The 20,211-nt window shown below is 39.0% G+C and overlaps 1 protein-coding gene across 1 annotated transcript in view; it reads left to right on the top strand.

The window, feature by feature from the left end:
* frem3 (Fras1 related extracellular matrix 3) overlaps positions 1-19,779 on the top strand; it is a 29,106-nt gene extending 9,327 nt beyond the window's left edge. The window contains exons 3-24 of the mRNA XM_052547065.1: positions 5,752-5,898; positions 6,269-6,499; positions 6,620-6,745; positions 6,840-7,091; positions 8,791-8,940; positions 9,058-9,267; positions 9,439-9,636; positions 9,726-9,890; positions 9,968-10,150; positions 10,306-10,436; positions 11,398-11,556; positions 11,781-12,084; positions 12,206-12,337; positions 12,441-12,772; positions 13,076-13,268; positions 13,449-13,553; positions 15,784-15,911; positions 16,040-16,174; positions 16,316-16,442; positions 16,570-16,757; positions 17,409-17,555; positions 17,636-19,779. Coding sequence (XP_052403025.1) covers positions 5,752-5,898; positions 6,269-6,499; positions 6,620-6,745; positions 6,840-7,091; positions 8,791-8,940; positions 9,058-9,267; positions 9,439-9,636; positions 9,726-9,890; positions 9,968-10,150; positions 10,306-10,436; positions 11,398-11,556; positions 11,781-12,084; positions 12,206-12,337; positions 12,441-12,772; positions 13,076-13,268; positions 13,449-13,553; positions 15,784-15,911; positions 16,040-16,174; positions 16,316-16,442; positions 16,570-16,757; positions 17,409-17,555; positions 17,636-18,154 — 4,262 coding nt within the window. The 3' untranslated portion in view covers positions 18,155-19,779. The remainder of the gene's footprint in view (positions 1-5,751; positions 5,899-6,268; positions 6,500-6,619; positions 6,746-6,839; positions 7,092-8,790; positions 8,941-9,057; positions 9,268-9,438; positions 9,637-9,725; positions 9,891-9,967; positions 10,151-10,305; positions 10,437-11,397; positions 11,557-11,780; positions 12,085-12,205; positions 12,338-12,440; positions 12,773-13,075; positions 13,269-13,448; positions 13,554-15,783; positions 15,912-16,039; positions 16,175-16,315; positions 16,443-16,569; positions 16,758-17,408; positions 17,556-17,635) is intronic.
* The last annotated feature ends 432 nt before the right edge of the window (positions 19,780-20,211 follow it).

The raw sequence follows: 20,211 nt of genomic DNA, 5'->3' as shown, positions 1-20,211 counted from the left end.
GGAAAGCCAGGGAGAAAGGCTCAGTTGCAAAACCTAGTGAGGCATCATAGGTGCTCTGCTGGCCAAATTCTAAAGAGGCATAACATGTACAGTATCAGGTCTACAACGTCTCTCTCGAGTTTTGTGGTTTCTTTTTCATAGACGTCTGCATCTAATCTGTGTGTCGGACCTGTAAACACCAAAAGGATTTACTGCTCTTTGGTGCCAGTTTCTGCCACAGCTGCACTGAACACCTCTCCATTACTCTATTTCCTCCTTGCAACTCTCATATTTGCTAGAGGATATGATGTATGTAACTGGGGTTATTCTTATCTCTCACAGATGGCAGAGTTTTTTCTGTGATCTGAGCCTTGAGATCACCATATGGTGCCTTTCCTTTCTAAGAGTATTTTCTCTTGATCTCTCTTCCTCTGCCTGCCATAGACAACTTAGGCGACTGGTGTCAAAAGGGATGTGGCTGGTCTACCATGCCATAATTCATCACCCTGCAGTTTGGCGATCAGGTGCCTGACTTACACAGATGTCACGTGGACAAGTACAGTACCTGCCAGTGTCCAGTTGTCAAATACTCCCTCTGTGGAATGCCTGGAATTACACGAGGCGCCTAACATAGACTTCCAAGCTTGGTGCTTGTGAGACGCCATTATTAGATGCAGAGGAAATGGCCAAAGCTTCTCAGGTCAGAAAGATGTGACCCATATTCGTATCAGATGGAAAACAGATGGGTCTAATCTGAAGCATTGTACATTTCATTTCATTTCATGCATACATTTTCATGTTTGGGATACTTAACATGGCCCTGGTTCGTGTAAGTATAAAAGGATATGGATGTGCTAGGCCAGTTTAGTCTTGCAATATGCCTCTGGCAGTGAATGTTGATATCCTCCCATCATTCTCTCCCATGCCCGAGGCTCTATACATCTATTGACCTGTGGCACTGAGGTAAAGAACTATAAGAACTATCCACTCCAACTTTATACTTACCATTAAATGTAACACAATCTTTCTACAAGCAAAACCCATTTTGATCCATCATCTGGTGGGCCTAATTCCTAAAAAAAAGTAACTATATAAAAATGTTATGTAATAGAAATAAAACAAATTACTTCAGTGGGGAATTATTACTGCCAACTTGAAACAAAGATTGGTAAAAGGATAGTTCCCCCAAAAATGAAAAGTATGTCATTAATTACTCTCCCTCATGTTGTTCCAAACCCATAAGACCTTTGTTCATCTTTGAAAGACAAATTAAGATATTTTTGATAAAATCACAGAGCTTTCTGACTCTGCATAGACAGCAACACAACTGACACATTCAAGGCCCAGATAGGTAGTAAGGACATTGTTTAAATAGTCCATGTGACACCAGTGGTTCAGCCTTAATACTCTTGTGAATGCATGGCTGAGATGGACATGGAAGAGTAGAATTGTTGAAAAAAGTCATTATTTTTGTTTTCTTTGTGCACAAAATTATACTTGTTAGTCGTAAAATCAAGGTTAATTTTATTTTAAGGTCAACTTCTGACTATTAACAAACAATTAACTATGATTTTGCCTCATTCAACTCATAATTGGCTGCTTATTAATAGTTAATATGAATGTTGTTAAATGTAGATATTGGGTAGAATTAGGGATGTAGAATATGGTCATGCAGAATATGTGCTTTTAAATTACTAATAAACAGAAAGTATGCTAGTAATATGCATGCTAATAAGCATATAATAATGGGAATTGGTCCCTATACTAAAGTGTTACCATCAGATATGTATTTATTTTATTAATTTATTTTTCTGAAGCCATGAGTGTTAGCTTTAATTATTCTGGATTCAGGTCTTCTTAACTTTTTTTTCTTTTTTTTCTGGAATATCAAAGGCTGTTGGTGACTTGAATAACTGTGACTGTGACCATTACTTGGCCCTGCATTCTTTCTATGTATTATTGCAGTCATAAATACCTCAAGAGCATTAAATGAGTTAGCACCACTAAGTAATGCTTTACTGCCTCTCCAGCTTACATCAGAAACCCTTAATTTAAATACTTTGTAACACCAAAAAACTGCTATTGTACTGCTCCAATTCTCATGACATATACTGAACTAAAAACAACACTCATGAGAAAACATTCTGCCTTTAAGGAAGACACTTTTGTGTTGTTTGTTCATTGTAGACACAAATCCCCCTAGAGTGTAGAAAGAAGCAGAAAGAACCACAGGAGTGGGTTTGGGCCACCCAGACAGTGCCTGCTGTCTGCCTCAGTTGTTGCTCCCATGCTCAGATAAAAGCTGACAAAGGGGGTGAACAAGGGAGGGAATAAATGCAGGGAGTGAGGATACAGCTGTCACTTCCCACTCTTGGAATCTGAAAACCACTAGAAAATTGTGTGAGAAAGAGAAAATGTGCACAGTCAGAAAACTCAGGTGGGCTCCACAGTCCCTGTTAAAACATCAGTTGCCTTCCAAACATAGCAATAAAACTATTTAGGAAAATGCCCCAGGTGACTTTCAACTCTGATGGCTGAATTCAATCTGGAAATAACAGTGCATTAGTGATAGTGGATCAGAACATCAGTTGCAAATGCATCTGTTTAGACTGCATGGTTATAAATCTCTGATCTGAAACCCAGTAAACAACACAGGAAGTGACTAATACAAGCCCCTTTCACATTGCGATTCCGGCAAATACCTGGGTAATGTGTCCCGGCAATTGTTCCCGGATCGCTAGATTTTGCACTTTCTTCAAAACACCTGGTAAAAGAGTCGCATGATCTGACTTTTGTTCACACAGCGCTCGTTCCGGGACTGAACCCGGCAATGTTACTAGGTCTAACATCAGTATGGTTTTAGCACAATAACAAATAACATATATTTTAAAGCTGCAGTAGGTAACTTTTGACGCTCTCGCGGTTAAAAAAAACAGAACTGCTTGCATTGTTGCATTGTAGCCGGAACTACTTCTCCCTGTTTATGTCTATGAAGAATCACAAAGGTACTGGGTTACTTCGCCGCGGTACTCCCGAAGCAATCTAAAATAGTCCGAATATAAACACTTATTATAGGTGTACCCTAGTGATTCAGGACAAGCTAAAAACACGGTTTGGAAAATGGATTCATGGTGTACTCGCTTATTATATACATTTTTCTACATTTTGAACACAAACAAAGTTACGGACCGCAGCTCTGATTGGTTGTTTCTTACCGGGAGCGATGTATTTCTGCAAATGGCAATAGGACCACTGGGAGGAGCCAGAGGAGCTTGATTTTTTTCACAGATTATCCGTCTCATATTCTATTGTCAGGACATAATGACAGGTTTAATAAATATGTAAAAAATATATTTTTACAAAAGTTACCTACTGCAGCTTTAATTTCTTTTATTTAATAAACAATGAATACAATTTTGATCATTTATTAAACAATTTAAGGTAGCTTTATAATATCACATACTCACAAACTGGACTTTAAAAATGTCTTTGTTTTGGGACAAGGTCTTTGGCAAAACCCCCAAAATGAAAACCCCTTAAGTACTATTACATTCAAAATTAATACTCACTCTTTATGAGTATTGTGCTTGTGATTGTCTCATTATTTTATCTTACAGTACCTATTAACTTTATTAGATATTTTTTTATATAGAATAATTGTGACAAAATTATGGCTATGCATGGAAATTATAGAATAGAGGGACATTGTCTCCATTGCAAGTGAAACTATTTTCCATAATCTTGTAGACAAAGTGCCCTTATCCAGGGCCAGAGAAATGTCATAAGGCCTCCGCGTCTCACAGGTGACTGCTGTTTTCTTAACTGAAAGAGAGCCTTCAGTCTGCATGTTGTCCGTTTGATAATCCTCTGATACAGCCTCACTAAGCTCAATATCAGTTCATACTCAAACTGGGCATTATGCCTGGGAAATTTGTCTCCTGAAGAAAGAGACACTTGGCTGAGCTACTATACGGTTCCCCTTCCATTAAGCCTTTGAAAACGTGCTTCAGTTTCTTCTCATTGTGCCCTTGCGGGATGTTTAATAATCAGCTTGTTTTTAATACTTGTTAATGTGTTCAGCAATGCAGCAATCTTAGTTGGTGCATCTGTAATGTGCCACTATATTCACACTCCTGTGAAAGCTTAACAAGAGATAAAACATCTCATTTAAATGAGGCTCCCCCACATCTTCTATGTCAATCAGCTTTGACTCTTCAGAAATCTAGGGCAGAGATAAAAATGATAAATGAGTTCTATATTTTTAGGCAGAGCTGTCTGACACCTGAGCTTGGTCAAGGCCAATGCTGTCATGCCAATCTGAGCCATTTCCTAAACTGAGAAGAGGATGGTAAAGAAGAAAGCCAATGTACGACATAATGATGCAATTTTATTGATTACTAAAATTAATCTTGTGATTTGAACTACAATATTGCTTCTGCATATGCTCACATCAAAAGAGCAGCTATGTAATAACTAGAAAATGGCAAGCAGTTTTTTTTTTTTTTTTCACAAACTGCTGGAAATAAAGAGTTCACATTTAAAACTGCTATTTTTATTCAGTTATGCACCAACCATCCAAAATTTTTGACATCTACAGTGATGTATCGGGGACTACGAAATTACTTACTAAATACAACATCTTAACAAACTGAGCCAAGAAATAGTGTCTAAGAATGTAACATACCGTTTGTCTTTAAAGATAATCAGAGTCATGGGGGTAGCATGGATTATGTCAAAATGGGATGGAGAATACTTTCAAAGTCATTACAGCTCCTTATCCTACTTCAGTCACTAAAGACTCAAGATCCTCACTGCTTAAATCATTTAGTCCATGGAGAGAGTCTAATCCGATTACACTTTAAACTGATTACTCAAAGTGATAATTAGCCAATGAGGTGTGTATGATTTGATGGAAAAGAGCTGGAATCATTCTAAAATGTATAAAATATTTCCATATCTCTATCTATTAAAAATAAAATAAAAGTTAAATACCAGGACACTATCTATTTTGTTAATCTTGGATCTGGAGGTGGCACATTTGTAAGTGCAGCACATACAGTATGCAAGCCTTGGAGACAAAAGACCAGACTGTCTTCTTTATGATTCCTGCTGCCATTTTCATCTCTTTCAACCTTCCATCTTTTGTGTTAATTTGCACCAACCACAATTTTCCACAACTGCCTTCTTTACACTATCATGGTATGGGCTTTCGGCATTAACCTGACACCTCATTGGACTCATTCTTCTTGAACCTCATTCAGCTACCAACAAAAGTAGTAAAAAAAACGAAGGCAGTGTGAACATAGTAATGAGGGAAAGACAAAAATGGGTGGAGAATGTCAAAAGAAAATTAAACAACCACAGGACATGTACAAGCAGGACACAGGATCAAGTTTTGGCCCCTCTTTCTTTTTACATATCTGAACTTGAAAGAGATGAATCATTAGCAAACTGCATGGGGAAGTTGTGGCCTAGTGATTAGAGGGTTTGACTTTTAGCCCCAGGGTTGTGGGTTTGAATCTCTGGCAGGCAATACCACGACTTCAGTGCACAAGGCACTGAACCCCCAACTGCTCCCTGGGCACCGCAGCATAAATGGCTGCCCACTGCTCCTGGTGTGTGTTCATGGTGTGTGTCTTCACTGCTGTGTGTGTGAACTTTGGATGGGTTAAATGCAGAGCATGAATTCTGAGTATGGGTCACCATCCTTGGCTGTATGTCACATCACATGTTCTCAAGGGCTCAAACATACACTTTGTCTTTTTTGAAAAGGGGGCAACAAACTGAAACCACAACCATTCCGTCTAAACTGGGCCTGGATATCTCTAGAAAGGGAATACTACATTGTGGATGAGGACGCAAAGTTTCTGGAGGTTACCCTCAAACGCCGGGGATACTTGGGAGAGACATCATTTGTCAGTAAGTATTTATCAAAGTGATGGTGTTACCCAACAAGTCAAAATCTTTATCACCAGTTTTCTGTTACAAAATATTTTTTTAGGCCTATATGTTAAAATGACATATGACAACAAAACTGAACCTCCCTCATTGTCATGTCCGTATATATTTAGAGATAGTAAACAATGTTTATTTGAAGCTGTTACAAGTTGGTCTCTCTGTGTTCGGTATTTTCACACCCCTTTTAACTATGACTTGCAATGTCTTAAATTGTACCGCAGTCTTTTATTGTTCATTGAAGTATATAGTCATAAAGTAGTCAGCAGATATCATAAACTGTTCACTCATTATGTTTGTAGTTTAAGGTCTAAATAGTGTTTTCAATTTAAAGGCATTGCCACCAAAGATGGTACAGCAAAACAGGACAAAGACTTCCGTGGCAAAGCCCAGAAACAGGTCCAGTTTAATCCCGGCCAGACTTCAGCCACCTGGAGGGTGAAGATATTCACAGACCAAGAGTTTGAAACTTCAGAGATGTTCGAAATCCAGCTTTCAGAGCCAGTGATGGCTGTTCTTGAATACCCTGATACAGCTACTGTGGAGATTGTAGATCCTGGTGATGGTAATTATGCCATGTTTAATGATTTCCTACTTCGTCTACGTACTATTAAACCCTGCTTCCAGAGTGTGTGCACCACAATGGAATATTCACTTTTAAGCACTGGAATTTCTCTCTTTCCAGAGTCCACAGTGTTCTTCCCTCAAGCAGAATATCGTATAGAAGAGGATATAGGAGAACTATTAGTCCCAGTAAGAAGATCAGGAGACGTCAGCCAAGAACTAATGGTTATTTGTTACACACAACAAGGTAAGATCTAAAAAATGATCACACTGTACTTCTGGTGTATATTCTGTAGTACTTGTAAGTTTGTTCATCTAATAAAAGAAATCCTTCTATACAGGCAGTGCAACCGGAACTACCCCCAGCACAGTACTCTCCTATTCAGACTTCATCACAAGACCCGAGGACCACACCAGCATCCTGCGTTTTGATAAGGATGAGCGGGAGAAGTCGTGTCGCATCATAATCATTGATGACTCCCTCTTTGAGGAAGAGGAGAGCTTCAACGTGTCCCTCAGTATGCCTATGGGTGGCCAAGTGGGAGCCAAGTTCCCCAGTGCCAAAGTGGTAATCTTGGCTGATAGTGATGATGGTGAGTAGGCTAGAACTACATAAATAATGTTATTCAATTACATTTTTATTTTTATTTTTTCCAGTTTTTAAGTCTTCAGTGTCACATGATCATTTCTAGTTCATGCTCAATTATTTCTTATCACAGTTGAAAAAAAAAATCAGGAATCTTTGATAAATAGACATTTTAAAAGAACAGCATTTATTTGAAATATATATTTTTTGTAACAATATACACACTAGTCTAGAGTATTTGGAACTGAGCCTATATATATATATATATATATATATATATATATATATATATATATATATATAAAATAGTGCAAGCCAGACTAACTATGCATTTTATTTTTCTTAACCACAAAGTACTTTCATGATTGATATTGGAGTTTAAAAACAACTTACTCATCCTCAAAGACACAACACATTCTCCTCCATGTTCTGTGGTTATCTTACCTGTTTCTTTATAGTTGCTCTTTTATTACACATGCTTTGAAACCATTGTTAGTCACAGAACAATCCATCTTTATTTTTGGTCATACTACTGTTGTCCTTGGCAGCATGGTAACACGATAACCCAAAACAAGTTGAAGAAGAACAAATGAGGCCCCTATGACCCTAGTAACGACCCATAAACCTCAGCGAGGAACCTGAAAGAGCTTTGTGAACACCCCATCCATGTAGGATTTAGGATTTATATGCATAACTCAAAGGAACCACAGTCCAAACAAGTCATGTTTGAATTTAGTACGTTCAAAGATTAATTCAGGAATTCACCATTTAAAGCACAGCCTTTTTATCTTTTCATTTTCAATAAATCCTCAGTGTTTTCTTCACTCATAAAAACAATCTAATAGTTGCAATCAGCACCATCAATAACAGTCCCCTCCTCCAGGATTTGGGAAATTACCCCAACATATATTTATGCGTAAATAATGTATGTACATGCCTAGACTAAAGAAATGAAGATTAATGTGTATATTGTAGTAGTCCAGCGTCTTGGTGGGTCTGGAAGGCCCCGGTATTTGTAGGGGGGATGGGGACTTGGATAGACTTGTGGTCTGGATGCCAGCCAGGGTTGGAATCTTTTTGTTTTGTCTCTGACTTGTTGTCTATGGAGGTGTCACTACTCTCTTTTTCTTTGTACGACCCCTCAAACTTACGGCCTCTTCCCCCACCCTGGAAAGCCCTCTCCCCTCTACATTCATTTATCCTGAGCTGATGCATATATCGCTCTGGGAACCTCTCCGACCTCCCAAACACACACACACACACACTCACCCAAGTGCATCTTGACAGGAGAAGACTCAGACAGGACGTAGGAAATAATGGTAGGTTTCCTGTGCTGTCATGGGGGTGATGGCAGATCCAGATCTTTGTCTGAAGCACTAATGGGTCAAAACATCTCTGTGAAAGATGAAACACAACTTAACAATTCTGAGAACAATGGCTTTAAATGTCATTTTAGTTGCTGGAAAGAGCACCTCCTCTTGGCTTCTGTTTTGCTGAAGGTACTACAGGGTCATAAGTCTGGGACTACATTGAAAATCTCAGATTCTAATATATATATGTATGTATGTGTGTATATATATATATATATATATATATATATATATATATATATATATATATAATTATATAAACAAGGAAAATATCAAGAGTTAAAATTTTTCAAAATAAAATCAGTGGAGATTGACAGATATTTCCTCTCGGTACAGAGCCATCTTTCTATTTTGGAGAGACTGAATACATGGTGGATGAGAGTGATGGTTATGTGGAGGTGAAAGTGTGGAGAACTGGAACTGACCTTTCAAAGACAGCCACCGTCACAGTCCGTTCCAGAAAGAGTGACCCTGTTTCAGCAGAAGGTAAAGAGTGTCAGTCAAAAACAACAGTTGCTGATATATGATTTTTACCTAATAAAATTGCAAAAAAAAAAAACATGCATATGATTTTTCTCCCCCACCCTTTTCTCTTCCTCCCAGCGGGTCTAGATTATGTGGGAATCAGCCGTAACTTGGACTTTGCTCCAGGTGTGACCATGCAAACGTTTCGTGTGACTATTCTTGATGATCTTGGCCAGCCAGAGCTGGAGGGACCAGAGACGTTTGAGTTGGTGCTGCGTATGCCCATGAACGCAGTTCTTGGAGAACCTAGCAAAACCGTCATCACCATCAATGACACTCTCACTGACTGTGAGTAAAGGAAAACAAATGAACTAATAAATACAACCATTTATTGTTTGTTTGTTTTGGAAGATATCAAACTGCAGATAAAATGTGCATTAGTGCGAATGAAAAATTCTAAATACAGTCATCTTAGTTGAGCGATACTGGTTAATGAATCAATGCTGGGATCTTCTGCAGTGCCCAAAGTCCAGTTTAGAGAGGCAGAGTACAAGGTAGATGAGGCTGATGGAGAGGTGAAGGCAATGGTGTACCGCAGTGGTGACCTCAATCAGAGGTCCACAGTCCGCTGTTACACACGCCAGGGATCTGCCCAGGTCATGATGGACTATGATGAACGACCCAATACTGACGCATCTATCATTGTGTTCCTACCAGGTCTGTTACTTTTTTTCAACCCGTTCCTCATCCTTTCATCCAGCTATAATTTTATGATTCGCTCATCTTTTGTATATGCATGTTTACAGGAGAGATTGAGAAGCCATGTGTAGTAACTTTAGTAGATGACACGATTCATGAAGAGGATGAGGAGTTCCGCTTGGTTTTGGGCACACCTAAGAGCAAATCACTATATGGAGCTGCTGTAGGAGAACAAAAAGAAGCTCTGGTCACCATCACTGATCATAAAGATAGTAAGTATTGACAAATATCTGCTTAAAGGTCTTGATGAGCTTCTCTCACAGCAAACAAAACTCATTTTCCACTGCAGAATCCATCATCAGGTTTGCTGAGATCAAATACAGTGTAAGAGAGCCACAACTTCCTGGAGAGATTGCTGTAGTGAAGATTCCTGTCCTGCGTCGGGGCGACACCTCCAAGGTCTCTGTGGTGAGAATTCACACCAAGGATGGCTCTGCAACGTCAGGAGAGGACTACAATCCCCTTTCTCAAGGTCAGCAGAAGACCCATGAAGGCTACTAAATACAAATCCCATAAGATGCCGTACTATTATCAGAAATTATTTCACCATGCTCAACAAAACATGCAACATCCAGGAGTGTTATCTATTTCCTTTCTGTATATATATCTGTTTGCATGTCCTCACAGATGTGGAGTTTAAAGAGGGTGAGACAGAGCATGTGGTGGAGATCCAGGTTCTCTACGATGGACAAAGAGAGATTCGTGAGGCTTTCACAGTTCACATGAAGCCTGACGAGTATATGGTGGCTGAGACACAGGTCAGAGACCATCATCTCTAAAAATACCCCCAGAGACGCCACATCGCATACTCGCAAAGACACACGCTAATGTGACTCTCTTGCTAAAATAGCCATGTGGCAGCTGCCTCTGTCAGCAAGAGCCAATCGCTGTCTCCAGTCTCTTTCAGAGGATTCTGTATGATGTAAATGGGCCTCAATAGACACAGTGACCTATAAGCAGAGTTATCCACTGAACATGTACAAAACCCTTTACAGTCAAGGCCTTAGAGCCATTATGGGGGGCTTATTGCTATCTTATTGACAGTGAGAGTCGCCTGCACATAAACGTCACAAGTCTCTGACTGGACATTTCAAATGTGTTTGGAGCTTTACAACTTATACCACTACTGTATATTGAGCGTTTTAAGATTTTAAGAAGTAAAAAAATATTACAAAGTAGCATTCTTGACAAAAAATTCAAGAAGTTTTCAAATATATTTTTAAGAACATAGTACTTTTTTCTTTAGAACATGACAGGCTTTGTGGTGTTATTTCACTGTGCCGAATATTTGCTGATCAACTCATTGAAAAATACTTTAAATGCCATTTTGTTGTATTGCTTACATTTTTTTAAAGAGCCTGTCTCAAGCTGGTGGGGTCTTTCATTTACACTCTCTGTTTACTGTTTAATGTCCCTTCAGAGCATGCATGCACATCTAGTAATTGTAAGAGCCAGTGATCTAATGCTGACATATTTTAAACAACCCAATAAATTAATACAAGTTGTTTTAAAGAATACAAAATATTCTCAACTTTTGTTAATTTTATTTTTAAAATATTTTGTGAAACAAATAAGTCAAGTGCTTACTTGGGAAAAAAAGGTTCACAGATTGTCTGCCTATTGCTGCTTATGCTATTGTAGGATTGACCACACTCTGTTTTCCCTAATATGAGATCGGTAGCCTAAATAGATTTTTTTTTCCTCTCTTAATTTTTGTAGATGAATAAGGCTATTGTGTACATTGAAGAGATGAATAGCGTTGCTGATGTCACATTCCCAGCAGTTCCTCAGGTGGTGTCCTTGCTGCTGTATGATGATACAGTTAGGTCCAAGGACAATCCCCACCCACCAACCGGCTATCCTCTTGTGTGCGTTACGGTGAGTGACACCATAGATGTCAGTTAATTCCAATTAATCCATTTTTTTTATTAATTAATAAAAAAAATTACACACACACACACACACATATATATATATATATATATATATATATATATATATATATATATATATATATATATATATATATGAATGTATAGTTGTGACATCTTGCAAATGGAGAAGGTGAGGTGACCTGTTTTCTTGTGTCCATGTTCTGTCAGTCCTGCAACCCCAAATACTTTGACTTTGACAAGACCGGCTCCATTTGCTCGGTGGAGAACATCAATGACACAATGACTCAGTACCGCTGGATGGTTAGTGCCCCTAGTGGACCGGATGGAGTCACCAGCCCCATGCGAGAAGTGGACACCAACACCTTCTTCACAAACACCAAGTCCATCACATTGGACTCCATCTACTTCCAGGCTGGCTCCCGTGTACAATGTGCTGCCCGAGCCTTCAACGCCAATGGAGATGCTGGGCTGGAGCTCAGTTCCCCAATCGTGGTCATCAGCCGAGAGGAGGGTGAGGCTCTTGCTTCTCATTTCTTACTAATTCAGCAAAGCACAGGGTTTCGTTTGTTTTCTTGAGGATTCTAGGAAAATGAATATGATTAGAAGTTAATGAAGTTGTCTGCCATCCTTAGGCCTGTGTCAGCCTCGTATACCTGGCACAGTTGGTGCTGAACCGTTCTCTGCTAAAATCCGTTACACCGGCCCAGATGACCCTGACTACCCCAATTTGATCAAACTCACTGTTACTATGCCTCACATGGATGGTAAGTGACCACCTCTATCACAAACAATGCACTACTAAGTAAGCAAATGTCAGCTGAAATGTCCAAAAAGTCCAGGATATTAATCTCCACACTTTTTGCTTAGGCATGCTGCCCGTTATCTCCACACGTCCCCTTTCCAACTTTGAGCTAACCCTTAGTCCAGATGGCACACGAGTAGGTAACCACCGCTGCTCTAACCTCTTGGATTTCAACGAGATCCAAACGGCACATGGTTTCATCACCGACGCCACAAAGAACCCAGAAATTATTGGCGAGACTTTACCGTACCAGTACAGCGTGGCCATCCGTAGCACCAATTCCCTTCGATTCTACCGCAATCTTAACCTGGAGGCATGTCTGTGGGAGTTCAGTAGCTACTACGACATGTCAGAGCTGCTGAATGACTGTGGAGGATCCATTGGCACAGATGGACAGGTAAGGATTTCGAGAATCTGTGTCATTCAGTGCTATGTTTAATTCATATTTGAAGCCAATGGCAAAGGCAAAGCTGAATTTTCAGCATTATTACTCCAGTCTTCACAGTCACAATGATCCTTCAGAAATCATTCTTATATACTGATTTTCTGCTTTTGTGTCCAAACGGTCTCCTTTTTTTCAGTATTTTTTGATGACCAAAAAGTCCAAGAGACGAGCATTTATTTGAAATGGAAATCTTTTCACATTTCGTTTACATGTAAATTTTTTTCAATGTGTCTTTCTCTGTTCCTGTGTCTGTAGGTGTTGAATCTTGTTCAGTCCTATGTAACCCTGCGGGTGCCTCTGTTTGTGTCTTATGTCTTCCACTCACCCGTTGCGGTTGGCGGCTGGCAACATTTTGACCTACGGTCTGAGCTGCGGCTCACCTTTGTGTATGACACTGCCATCTTATGGCAGGACGGTATTGGAAGCCCACCAGAGGCTGAACTGCAAGGTAGTACTTTTACTTCAAGAGATGGAGCATAAACTCAGAGTAATTGAAATGATGAAATTAAATAGACATGAATATAGATTAATGCAGGTTTTAAAACATCAGCATATATCAAAATTCTTCTCCACCTAAAACTTCAATGAAAATCACTATAACCTGTCTGATGTTGTTATTTGTGTATAGGTGCCATGTATCCCACCAGCATGAGAATAAATGATGAAGGCCGTCTTGTTGTCAATTTCAAGACTGAGGCTCGATTCAGGGGACAGTTTGTGATGTCTCATCCAGGTAACCCCAAAACACTGACACAGGTGCAGATGAACACAGACACACACTCATATCAGCAGACAAGCTCTCACTGTGCTGTACAAAATATAAAATACAGTGCAAGTACAGTACAGTAGCTACAGTACTATGTGCCCCCTACTGACAGTAAAAGTCCTGTCACTAACCTCCTGACAGAAACCTTCACTGCCCTCTACTGGAATTGACATTATATATATATATATATATATATATATATATATATTAGGGGTGTAACGGTTCACAAAATTCACGGTTCGGTTCGATACGATACACTGATGTCACGGTTCGGTTCGGTTCGGTTCGATACGTTTTAGATACAGCAAAATGTAAAAACATCTCAACTTTTCAGAATGCCGCAAGCGCACCGCGGGTCATGTGACAAGAACTAACCAATCAGCTTCATCCTTTCCCGTAACAACGTTGAGAGCTCAGCCAAGATGAAGGATCAGCTGATCATAGTTGTATATGGATTGCAATTTTGAAATAAATTTAGTAGCAGCGCTACTGCAAGCGATTTTTAGAGCTGCAAATCCATTTATCCTTCGCTGAAATTTCCGCATCTCATGGAGAGAGCACGTCATTGTTGCTTAGCAAAGACAGACGCTTCTGCACGAGCGCTTTGGAAAGGAGGAGAAAGAGGCGCTTAGCGTTTTCCATGCGTTTTTATGGCCCCTAAGGCGCTCGCTCACTCAGCACGCGCTGAAGGCTCGTTGCAAAATGTCGAATGCCTTTAACAGACCAGAAATATAAGATCCTAAAATAACCAACAGGTCTGGTGTTTGGGTTGGATTCCCTGTAAGCTATAGTTTCTAAATGCTGCAGGGATAGTTTGCTGCGTGCATGTTTCTCCTTTTTTTCGTCTTTTCCCAGATAGTACTGACGCATATATCCCAGATATTACCGCTGGTGTTTTTTTTTTTTTTTTTTTTTTATTCCCGCTGGTGTACCCTGTCATGTTGCAGATGCGACATACCGTTGTTTTTTTATCCACCACTCTCTTGCCATCACCATTATAGCTTAAAGGGAATCCAAAGTGCACCCAAACACCAGACCTGTTGGTTATTGGAGGATCTTCTCATTTCTAGTCTGTTAAACGCATTGGCTATTTTGCAACGAGCCTTCAGCGCGTACTGAGTGAGCGAGCGCCTGCTGAGTAGCCTAACATAAACATATAAGATGGTGTTTTTTTCTTCTTCGGGAGTGTCAGGGGCGTTGCCTGTTACGTTGTTTGGGTTATTGGGCTACCTTGTTGAACGCATATCATTATATTTCTCTCTCTCTCTTTTTTTTTTTTTTTCAAATATAATTAATTACTCCAACGAACCGTTCGGTATACATAATGCGTACCGCGTACCGAACCGAAAGCGTCGTACCGAACGGTTCAATACGAATACGCGTATCGTTACACCCCTAATATATATATATATATATATATATATATATATATATATATATATATATATATATATTTTTTTTTTTTATCATTCTCACTTAAGGGGTCACAATAAGGCGCTATGTTAGCAATATAGTTATGCTAATAATAAATTGTATGGCCTGATTTAAAAAAAAATTTAATTAGCCTTTACTAACGCAGTGAATGGACACCATGTAACGTTAGGTCTTTGGAAATTATACAATATCTCTCCGTCTTGAGTCTGAGCTCAGCTCACTTCGCTTGTGTATGTAAACATGATTCGTTTTGGACAGGGTTTGTTTTGGCGCACTTTTGTCTCCATTTATTCCTCATGTGGCGCCTTGTTGGAAATAGCGTTACTCTTTCTAAAAATTACCTCACTTCGATGCATTCACGTTTGTGTCCTCACGTCTTTCAAACTACAGATGGTAAATTCATCCTCAACAGTCAGTGCAAACGGGCGTAACTTCCGTATTCATTTCCCTTGGATATCTCTCTTCTCAGCTTCACGCGGTGATAACTTTATCGATGCGTGGCCTCTGATTGGTTGGTCGATCAGTACACTGGCTGGCATAACTGAGAATCTTTTTGTTATTTTATTTATTTTTATTGATAAAATAAACTGCACAATTTCTAAACAATAGTAATAATAATACATTGTATCATTTTCTAAAATGTGTTAAAATATTATCAAATATTATTTGAGTTAAATAGGCTATTATTAAACTAGGCTAAGTCATGTTCTTAAGTCATGTTTAATTGGAATTTTAAATGTCTGGTGTTTGTATTGGCTTTCAGGAACCACTTTGTCCTCCATGGTAATGTCAGCGGACCACTCTGGACTCACGTTCACTCTCTCCCTGATCAGAACTGAGCCCACTTACAACCAGCCCATGCAACAGTGGAGCTTCGTTTCTGACTTTGCTGTAAGTTCAAGTCCAGTTTTCTACCTTTTGTTTCTTTTAGGTACTGTCAGTCATGGCATACATACAGTAAATGCAGGTTATAGATTGTATAAATATTAAAAAGGTAAACTGATCACGTGTGTGTGTAGGTGAGGGACTATTCCGGCACCTATACTGTGAAGCTGATTCCATGCATTGCTTCACCTAACGGAGAGTTCAGCATACCCCCTGTGTGTCACCCAAGGGAGCCCCTCACCTTCGACATGGACATCCGCTTCCAGCAGGTTGGTTTGTCTTTTTTCAATCTGAAAATTTGGTATTGATCTTTGGTTCAACTATATACTTACTTAGAGTGTGTTCATCTAATCCTACAAGTCACAATGAATATTTAGGCATGATGCTTGTTATTTTGTGCTGTTTCTCAGGTGAGTGACCCTGTAGCAGCAGAGTTCAGTTTGAACACACAGATGTTCCTGCTGTCGAAGAAGGAGATGTGGCTGTCTGATGGCTCCATGGGCTTTGGAGAGGGCACGGACACTGCCTTCATGGAAGGTACCACAATCCAAAAGCAATATAATATAATTATTTAAATGTTGGTTTAGGTGAAAATTACTGAACCACTAATAAATTCAGTTCCTGCATTGAGCGTGAAACTTTGTTCCGATCGGGTCCGCTGTAGGTTCGAACATCTATGGTCGAGTGATGGTGGACCCGGTGCAGAACCTGGGTGACTCGTTCTCCTGCAGCATAGAGAAAGTGTTCCTTTGTACTGGTACAGACGGCTACGTGCCAAAGTACAACCCTACTAATAAAGAGTATGGATGCCTGGCTGACGCTCCATCCTTGCTGTACAGACTCAAGATCCTGGTATGTAATTACCTCATACCATCTTGCTTTACTGTACCTTTCGTACAAATGTTAATTATGAATGTAGACTATGTTACCACTATGTTAATCTTTTTTTGAGCAGAGAAATATTAAAATATCAGGGACATAAAAATGTCAAAGTTTTTATTAATGCAGTTTAAAAGAATAAAAATCATGTGGTTTCATGTGATCTTTATAAAAAAAAAAAAAAAAAAAAAGTTAAAAATGTCTAAGAATGCTATGTGGTTTAAAAAAAGTTGTGACTTGTCATGAAGAGGTCAGAATATATTTCATATATATTTTGTATTTTAGCCACACACATTGATTTGGCAGACAAAAGTTTTTTTTCAAATATCAATAAACAATGGTGAAGTTTTGTTACCACCCTCTCCCCCAGTTATTAAAATATCATTGTATTAAAAATGTTTTTAAGAATTTGTCATTTTAAGCCTTTGTTGTTGTTCTAAAGCTTTTAGAACAGTTTTTTCACTTAGAAATTTTTTTTATTTTATATCCCCCAAAAATATCAAAGTTGATTTTAATAGAGAAATGCAATTTTTTTGAGTCATTGTACAGTATGTAACTTCATGTTAATTGAATATATTTATTGTGCTCACTGAATGCATGAACTTCCTGGTCTTTGAACTTTAGGACAAAGCTCAGCCAGAAACCCAAGCCACCGTCTTCGGAAATGTCAATTTCGATGCCAGCCTTGCTGTGGATACCCCTGGAGCCCTGCCTTTAGTCCAACAACCTGGATCAGATGGTTTCACCCTGTCATCATCTCCACTCTTCCAGGTCAGAGACTCACCATGTTTTATAACCATAAACCCAATTTGAAACAGAATCTTGAGCAGTCTTTATGTTTAATTCACTAGGTAACTGCTGGCCGTGAATGGTTCATCCACACTATCTACACACTCCGTTCTAAAGAGAACGCCAGCCGTGGTAAAAGAAGCCTTGGGTACCACCACGCTATATCCTCCATTTCTGACTCTGGCACCCAATCCCGAAGTCGACGTGCAGTACCTGACCCAGAAGCTTTCGAGATCGGTACTGAGAACAATCGAGGAACCAACATTCAGCACATCGCCCTGGATCGCTCAAACCGACTTCGGGTGAGTCAGCCATGGGGTCGGGAAACCTACCTGGAGCCCCCTCTGGTGGAGGGGAGCCTGGGCAAAGGGCCTGGTTCAGATTCCTCTCTTCCCGCTGGCATGTCCACATTGCTGGGGGTGGCTGGGCTCATCCTGCTGGTATGCCTGGTTGTAGTTCTGGTGGTTCTCTTGATGCGACGCAAGAGGAAAGATAAAAAGTACCCAGCTTATTCCACTTCGTCCTGCACAGCGTACAACCGCGAGCCCATGCGACACAATGTGGACAGCTCTGAGGTTTAAACAGCCCTTGTTCCCCCCGATCATAACTAACTCTCACCACGGTGCTCTTCTTTTCAAAGAAGCAGCTGAAGTTGAGACAGAAAGATTCTGAGATCTCAATCCTCAGTTCAACTGACAACATCCAATATGTGGCTCTTTTGGAGGTTTCCACAGCTTCAGTGAAGACATCTCGACTCCAAGACTGTTCATATTACTTGGTCAAATTAAAGGAAGTTGCTTGTTGCCTTTATCTTAAGATTAAGTTTGAGCTTCATAGTACTAATGTAATTTTAGCGCGCTTCCATCAGTAGTTCTGTGAACCAGAATTGGCCACAGTGATCCTGCTCAGACAAACAGAGCGAATCTGTGCTTCAGCTTGTGTCAAACTGTAATTGAGTTATAGATAAATCATTCGTTCATTCATTATAGATAAATCTGGTTGCAATTTATTTTACAGTACGTGTACTTACATGTATTTATAGTGTACTTACAGTGTATTTATCTAAGAAAGTTCTGGTAATACAAGGTAACTACATGGGTTAGGGTTAGGTTTAGGGGTAGGTTCAGGGTTAGTACCTAGTTATTACATAGTTATTGTAATTACTATAATAAGTACATAGTATGTACATGAGGAACAGGACTGTAAAATAAAGTGCTACCATAAATCTACTTAATTTTTCCCCAAAGTTAAAAAAAGTTTCATTGTAAACAAGAATAAAAGGTACATTTACTTTGGCATGAAATTGTATGTTGGACATCAAAAGCCTTATTAAACTACCCAGACAATTTAAACTTGTTCAAGATCATTGGACATTTTTTTTTAATTTTTATTCAAATTTTCATAACAGTTCTTCTGAGTGTGTGTGTAAGATTTAAGCAAACTGAGAGATACAAGAACTGGCTTCTTCGAGCAGTGTTGTAATAAATGTATCTATTTTTATATGTTCCATAACATGAAATGCTGTGTACAAGAGCACAGGTCAGCGATCCCTCATGACCGATGTGTTGCTATGCAAAGGGAGCGTGATGTTTAATATTATTAATGTACTTATTTTTATACCTTTTCAGGATGTTAGAATATGGTTCAGCATAACACAATAATTCTGTGTGTGTACACAGCCGCCTGTTAAATATCTGGTGTTAAAAAGTGAGACTGGTGTTGTCCAAAAAAAAAACAACAAAAAAAAAACTTGAAACTGTGTGAACAAAGCACATTTTTCAATCAAAAACCAATACATATTTACACAATTAAAGCAATAATGTATTTGTAGTTTCCCAATTGATATTCCTTTCAATTTATTGTTTAATGTTAGTTTTTGTTCAATGTACTAAAACTGAATCGTGAGAGACAAACCAAGATTTTGCAAACCTATATTTTGTAATTTATATCTCACCCTGTATTATAAAAATGACTAAATATCAAATAACTCCAGGACACAAGTTTTAAACCCGACAGATTTAAAGAAGTCTGTGTCGGAGAACACACCATTAGCCTTGTGGTTGAAAACTGACGTTTTATTAACTGTATATGTTTTTGAGAATTATTTTCTTTTTTTGCTGATGAAAAGAACTCTGTTAAGATACCTGGATACTTGTTTCATTATAAAGTGCCTGTTAAGATAAATGCCTACTTCTATACCCTGTGACTAGTTGAATTTCTATCATTTCAGCTATCATAAGATAATCAAATGTGCATGATGATACCCTTGATATGTAACATACTCCAAGCAGTAAGGAGTAAACTACAGAAAAATCTAATTTCTATCAGGACACCATTTATGAGTTCACCTCTCGTGAATGTGCGGAACAGAAGAACTTGTTGAATGAAGTCATTACTTTTGTTTCTTTGCAGACAAAAAGTATTCTCGTAGCTTCATACAACTACAGTTGAACCACTGATGTAACGTGGACTATTTTAACAATGTCCTCATTACCTTTCTAGGCTTTCATGGTAGTTGCACTGCTGTCTATGCAGGGTCAGAGAGCTCTCGGATTTCATCAAACATATCTTAATTTGTGTTTCCAAAATGAAGGTCTTACAGGTTTGGAAAGACATGAGGATGAGCAATTAATGACAG

Source organism: Carassius gibelio, chromosome B1 (genome assembly GCF_023724105.1).
Source record: "Carassius gibelio isolate Cgi1373 ecotype wild population from Czech Republic chromosome B1, carGib1.2-hapl.c, whole genome shotgun sequence".
Lineage (NCBI taxonomy): Eukaryota > Metazoa > Chordata > Actinopteri > Cypriniformes > Cyprinidae > Carassius > Carassius gibelio.
The sequence above is the reverse complement of the archived record's forward strand: the minus strand, read 5'-3'. Positions and strand labels throughout refer to the sequence as shown.